The sequence below is a fragment of the Gymnoscopelus braueri genome (assembly GCF_963280865.1).
Source record: "Gymnoscopelus braueri genome assembly, chromosome: 21".
In the NCBI taxonomy this organism is placed as follows: domain Eukaryota; kingdom Metazoa; phylum Chordata; class Actinopteri; order Myctophiformes; family Myctophidae; genus Gymnoscopelus; species Gymnoscopelus braueri.
In genome coordinates, this window is record NC_137623.1 from 612,501 (window position 1) to 620,000 (window position 7,500).

Here is a 7,500-nt window from a genome sequence, read left to right on the forward strand (position 1 = left end):
CTGATGTTAGGTTCATTGTTTACCTGTGATCCTATAGTTTTAATGTACAGATTATTATTATCATTTATATATAATGTTTAGGTTCATGTACAGTTTGTTCAGGACCTGTGATCCTAGTTTACTGAGACACTACACTCAGTGGTGGAAAAACTACTCATTTATTTTAAGTAAAAGTATCAATAATGCAATGCAGAAATACTCTGTTACAAGTAAAAGACCGGAATTCGAAATTTACTTGAGTAAAAGTACAAAAGTATTGGCATCAAAATGTACTCATTATGCAGAATGTCCCATTTCAAGTTTTCAAATGTAATAAAATCTATACAAATCATTTGAAAATAGCAGATCTACAAGCTCACAATGCGTCGCATCACAACGCATTGTGAGCTTGTAGATCTGCTATTTTCAAATGGCCGAAATGTATATAGGGCTGAAGTGGGTAATGTATGTTTTGTAATAATAATATATATATATTTTTTAAAGCGAACATTTGTAACTCAAATCTGTGCTTCTGATATACATAGCTATGAGCTTGTAGATCTGCTATTTATGAATAGCCAAAGTATAAAATAATAACTTTTTTCATGTCAAGGACCCCCAAAATAATATGTATTTATCCGCGGACCCCCTCCCTCCCATCTAAAAATATTTTGTTCCAGGGACCCCCAGAAGCAAAGATTTGAGTTGAAAATGTATATAAAAGATTTGCACAAATGTTCACGATTAAAAAAAAAATAGCAGATCTACAAGCTCATAGCGTGGCACTCGGTGCCGCGCTATGAGCTTGTAGATCTGCTTGTGTTCCCTTCCCGGCCTTAAAGGCCTCTACACACTGCCTCTACACACTGTCTACACACTGCCTCTACACACTGCCCGACATTTGAAATGGTCGGCGAGTGAACAGATCGTTAAGTTTCACATTGCACGAGTTTCTCTCTTGAAATCGGGCTAAATATATCGTTGTGATTCTCGCACCATAGATTGGTCGCCGACAGGGGTTCACTGATTACAAGATATTTCACCACCATGTGATCCCGACCCAATACAGACATTTGTTTTTATTCCAAATGTCTCACGAAAATGTGAAAGGCTCCCGTGATATATGCGTGAGACCGAGACAGGACGCTAATGATTGACATTAAATAATTCTACATTTCTCTGTATTTCTCTCTCTCTCTCTCTCTCTGAAACAAACGTTTCAAAACAAAAGTCAACCAGAGTCCAATTCAGATCAGAAGCAGTGTTGCTGTGTCCGCTTATTATAAGCGAGTTTCTTGTAAAAAATATTGGTGGTTGCGTTTCTTTTTAGCTTATTTCCAAAGTGTAGTTGCTTATTTGGCTTTATTTCTTAATGTTGCTTTTTTTCTTTGAAAATCGTTGCGACGTGTTGTGAGCTTGTAGATCGGCTATTTTATTTGTATATAGGTAAAGTGCTCATGCAGCCTATAGTCGCTTTTGTTGTGCTTGTTTTCATAGACCTGGTTGCTTATTTCTCGCGCAAAACCTGGCAATACTGTTCAGAGACACATACCTGCGTCACACACACACACACACACACACACACACACACACACACACACACACACACACACACACACACACACACACACACACACACACACACACACACACACACACACACACACACACACACACACACACACACACACACACACACAGCTCTCTCTCTCTCTCTCTGTCTGCAAGCCCTAATAATAATTAAGCCCTAATTCCTCTCTAATAATAAACAGCCCCATTGTCGAGCCCCCATTTATCTAATACAGGACTGGCTGTCTGTACGGTAATATTGCGGTTCTATGCGGAAGGACTAGCCACGACCGGTGCGTGGCTGTAATGTGCTCTCATTGGCTGTAGCACGGCTCTCATCGGGTCCGACAAACCCAAATATCCAACATGCCAGTAAAGTTTTTTTTTTTTGGCCTGGGGCCGCATTGAGTGACGGTGCGGGCCGCATGCGGCCCGCGGGGCGCCAGTTGCCCATCCCTGGTGTAGAGGCTATAAAGGGTTAACATGGCTCAGGGGCCTCTCAGCAAAACAGCAGAAGTCCAAGGGCCACACGCTAAAAGTGTCCTGTTGTGGACGACTGGACGTGTAAACAAATATGTTGTAATGACTTAAAAACTATAAGCAGACAGAGAGACAGACAGACAGACAGACAGACAGACAGACAGACAGACAGACAGACAGACAGGACAGGACAGACAGACAGACAGACAGACAGACAGACAGACAGACAGACAGACAGACAGACAGACAGACAGACAGACAGACAGACAGACAGACAGACAGACAGACAGACAGACATAAAAACATCATATTTACTGACAGGCTTAATCTATTTACATACATCCACTAAATATGCATAAACACATACTAATAAAGTTGACACTTTGTATGTTAAAAGTGATTCAAACACACAGGGACATGAACACAAAGACCTGACAACATGGAGGCCATACTATATAAAACATGTTTTATTAAAGTCTGTTACAGGTTGATCCTCATCTTATCTTATCTTAGAGATACATCTTATTTCTGCTATTATAATAAACATTCATATCTTTATCTTTAGATCAGGCCTTTAAACATCACTTCACTGTGTGTGTGTGTGTGTGTGTGTGTGTGTGTGTGTGTGTGTGTGTGTGTGTGTGTGTGTGTGTGTGTGTGTGTGTGTGTGTGTGTGTGTGTGTGTGTGTGTGTGTGTGTGTGTGTGTGTGTGTGTGTGTGTGTGTGTGTGTGTGTGAAGGAGAGATGGGATGAAAGGATGAGACATGGTCATGAGAAGGGAAACAGAGCGAGAGAAAGGAAGAGAGAGAGAGAGAGAGAGAAATAGAGAGAGAGAGAGAGAGAGAGACACAGAGAGACAGAGAGAGAGAGAGAGAGAGAGAGAGAGAGGTTAAAGTGAAGTGTTATATCGTCTTCATCCACAGTTGCACAGTAAACTGAGTCCTCAGTATTAACCCATTAAAACAACCATTATGTTATACTTTGGTATCGGTGCAGCGCTATGAGCTTGTAGATCTGCTATTTTTGAAAAATCGTGCAAACCTTGTACTATATATATATATTTTTTAAAGCAAACATTTTTAACTCAAATTGTGTTTCTGGGGGTCCCTGGAACAAAACATTTTGAGATGGGGGTCCCTGGAACAAAACATGTTGAGATGGGGGTCCCTGGAACAAAACATTTTGAGATGGGGGTCCCTGGAACAAAACATTTTGAGATGGGGGTCCCTGGAACAAAACATTTTGAGATGGGGGTCCCTGGAACAAAACATGTTGAGATGGGGGTCCCTGGAACAAAACATGTTGAGATGGGGGTCCCTGGAACAAAACATTTTGAGATGGGGGTCCCTGGAACAAAACATTTTGAGATGGGGGTCCTGGAACAAAACATTTTGAGATGGGGGTCCCTGGAACAAAACATGTTGAGATGGGGGTCCTGGAACAAAACATGTTGAGATGGGGGTCCCTGGAACAAAACATGTTGAGATGGGGGTCCCTGGAACAAAACATTTTGAGATGGGCTTCTGCAAACAAATACATCATTTTGGGGTCCTTGACAAGTTTGAGAACCACTGATCAAAACAACTGTTATGATTTAGAAGACATTTGTAGAATCCCCCAGAAGCAAAGATTTGAGTTAAATATGTTCACTTTAAAATATATATATTACAAGATTTGCACACATTTAAAAAAAAAGAGTGCAGAGCTATGAGCTTGTAGATCTGCTATTTGTTTGTTTGTTATATGGGTTAACAAACAACTTTAGAGTAAATAATAACTACACTGGATCCATTGAAACAGATTTATTTTCCCCCTGAAAAATAACCTTCTTGTAACTTGTACGTTATCTTATGACTCTACAATCATAGAGAAAATGATCTTTCACATAATTCAATGTTATTTCTTAAACATAGTGAAAATAGCAGATCTACAAGTTGTAGTAAAGACTCATTTAGTCCTTTAACCAGTTATATTGTTAAGGTGACGGTAGGCTGACTTTGTGATTGTGTTAGTGTGGGGGTGGGGGGGGGGGACCCCTTAGCTGAGAGAGAGATGAAGCAGGGACCCCTTAGCTGATGCTACTCTGAGGACCCCCTAGGGGTCCCCTGCTCTATAGCAGTGGTCCTCAAAAACATTTTCTAATACTTGCAAGATTTTAAAGAGATATCTCAAAAATATTAGATCTACAAGCTCACAGCGCGGCACGAAGTGACGGGCTGTGAGCTTGTAGATCAGATATGTTTGAAAAGACAACGTGTGAAGCAGGGGTGATGCAACTTTGATTATGTAGAGGACCACTATGTTTACACTCTCACTCCAGAGGAACACATTATATACATATATATATATATATATATATATATATATATATATGTATATATATACATATATATATATATATATATATATATATATATATATATATATATATATATATATATATATATATATATACTGTACAGAAACCTCTTATCTCTGTATTTTAACTATTTTCATAAATTAATGTCATACTTTGTCATTCTATGTCTCACAAATAGCAGATCTAACAGATTGTAACTCTGTGGAACCTCTTGGTTCTCCTACATAAACACAGATCAAGAGCCAAACCTCCCAAAACAAACTGATAATAGATACTCTGTCTGTCTGTCTGTCTGTCTGTCTGTCTGTCTGTCTGTCTGTCTGTCTGTCTGTCTGTCTGTCTGTCTGTCTGTCTGTCTGTCTGTCTGTCTGTCTGTCTGTCTGTCTGTATGTATGTTCCAGGCCCACAAAGTCTAACATTAACCCTCTGTGTGTGTGTGTGTGTGTGTGTGTGTGTGTGTGTGTGTGTGTGTGTGTGTGTGTGTGTGTGTGTGTGTGTGTGTGTGTGTGTGTGTGTGTGTGTGTGTGTGTGTGTGTGTGTGTGTGTGTGTGTGTGTGTGTGTGTGTAGACGTGTCGGGGCAGAAGAGTGACCTCAGAGTGTGTGACACAGGAACGTGTCCGTTTGGAGGAACCTGTAGAGAGAACGGAGGAGACATCAGATGTGTGTGTCAGTTCCACGTGAGTCACACACACACACACACACACACACACACACACACACACACACACACACACACACACACACACACACACACACACACACACACACACACACACACACTAGGGCCAAGAAAATGGGCCTCTTCCTTACTTCCTTCACATGTGTTACTAAGGATACTAATGAAGGCTCTGTTCCATTTAGTGTAACACAGTGGTTCTAATGAAGGCTCTGTTCCATTTAGTGTAGCACAGTGGTTCTAATGAAGGCTCTGTTCCATTTAGTGTAGCACAGTGGTTCTAATGAAGGCTCTGTTCCATTTAGTGTAACACAGTGGTTCTAATGAAGGCTCTGTTCCATTTAGTGTAACACAGTGGTTCTAATGAAGGCTCTGTTCCATTTAGTGTAACACAGTGGTTCTAATGAAGGCTCTGTTCCATTTAGTGTAGCACAGTGGTTCTAATGAAGGCTCTGTTCCATTTAGTGTAGCACAGTGGTTCTAATGAAGGCTCTGTTCCATTTAGTGTAACACAGTGGTTCTAATGAAGGCTCTGTTCCATTTAGTGTAGCACAGTGGTTCTAATGAAGGCTCTGTTCCATTTAGTGTAACACAGTGGTTCTAATGAAGGTTCTGTTCCATTTAGTGTAACACAGTGGTTCTAATGAAGGCTCTGTTCCATTTAGTGTAACACAGTGGTTCTAATGAAGGCTCTGTTCCATTTAGTGTAACACAGTGGTTCTAATGAAGGCTCTGTTCCATTTAGTGTAACACAGTGGTTCTAATGAAGGCTCTGTTCCATTTAGTGTAACACAGTGGTTCTAATGAAGGCTCTGTTCCATTTAGTGTAACACAGTGGTTCTAATGAAGGCTCTGTTCCATTTAGTGTAGCACAGTGGTTCTAATGAAGGCTCTGTTCCATTTAGTGTAGCACAGTGGTTCTAATGAAGGCTCTGTTCCATTTAGTGTAACACAGTGGTTCTAATGAAGGCTCTGTTCCATTTAGTGTAACACAGTGGTTCTAATGAAGGCTCTGTTCCATTTAGTGTAACACAGTGGTTCTAATGAAGGCTCTGTTCCATTTAGTGTAACACAGTGGTTCTAATGAAGGCTCTGTTCCATTTAGTGTAGCACAGTGGTTCTAATGAAGGCTCTGTTCCATTTAGTGTAACAGTGGTTCTAATGAAGGCTCTGTTCCATTTAGTGTAACACAGTGGTTCTAATGAAGGCTCTGTTCCATTTAGTGTAGCACAGTGGTTCTAATGAAGGCTCTGTTCCATTTAGTGTAACACAGTGGTTCTAATGAAGGCTCTGTTCCATTTAGTGTAACACAGTGGTTCTAATGAAGGCTCTGTTCCATTTAGTGTAACACAGTGGTTCTAATGAAGGCTCTGTTCCATTTAGTGTAACACAGTGGTTCTAATGAAGGCTCTGTTCCATTTAGTGTAACACAGTGGTTCTAATGAAGGCTCTGTTCCATTTAGTGTAACACAGTGGTTCTAATGAAGGCTCTGTTCCATTTAGTGTAGCACAGTGGTTCTAATGAAGGCTCTGTTCCATTTAGTGTAACACAGTGGTTCTAATGAAGGCTCTGTTCCATTTAGTGTAGCACAGTGGTTCTAATGAAGGCTCTGTTCCATTTAGTGTAACACAGTGGTTCTAATGAAGGCTCTGTTCCATTTAGTGTAGCACAGTGGTTCTAATGAAGGCTCTGTTCCATTTAGTGTAGCACAGTGGTTCTAATGAAGGCTCTGTTCCATTTAGTGTAACACAGTGGTTCTAATGAAGGCTCTGTTCCATTTAGTGTAGCACAGTGGTTCTAATGAAGGCTCTGTTCCATTTAGTGTAACACAGTGGTTCTAATGAAGGCTCTGTTCCATTTAGTGTAACACAGTGGTTCTAATGAAGGCTCTGTTCCATTTAGTGTAACACAGTGGTTCTAATGAAGGCTCTGTTCCATTTAGTGTAGCACAGTGGTTCTAATGAAGGCTCTGTTCCATTTAGTGTAACACAGTGGTTCTAATGAAGGCTCTGTTCCATTTAGTGTAGCACAGTGGTTCTAATGAAGGCTCTGTTCCATTTAGTGTAGCACAGTGGTTCTAATGAAGGCTCTGTTCCATTTAGTGTAACACAGTGGTTCTAATGAAGGCTCTGTTCCATTTAGTGTAGCACAGTGGTTCTAATGAAGGCTCTGTTCCATTTAGTGTAACACAGTGGTTCTAATGAAGGCTCTGTTCCATTTAGTGTAACACAGTGGTTCTAATGAAGGCTCTGTTCCATTTAGTGTAACACAGTGGTTCTAATGAAGGCTCTGTTCCATTTAGTGTAGCACAGTGGTTCTAATGAAGGCTCTGTTCCATTTAGTGTAACACAGTGGTTCTAATGAAGGCTCTGTTCCATTTAGTGTAGCACAGTGGTTCTAATGAAGGCTCTGTTCCATTTAGTGTAGCACAGTGG

At 40.7% G+C, this 7,500-nt stretch overlaps 1 protein-coding gene across 3 annotated transcripts in view; it reads left to right on the forward strand.

Moving 5' to 3' along the window:
• LOC308077267 (tomoregulin-1-like) overlaps positions 1-7,500 on the forward strand; it is a 23,251-nt gene that overhangs the window by 1,610 nt on the left and 14,141 nt on the right. For all 3 annotated transcript variants that reach the window (XM_080417892.1, XM_080417890.1, XM_080417891.1), the window contains exon 2: positions 4,956-5,065. In XM_080417892.1, coding sequence (XP_080274018.1) covers positions 4,956-5,065 — 110 coding nt within the window. The remainder of the gene's footprint in view (positions 1-4,955; positions 5,066-7,500) is intronic.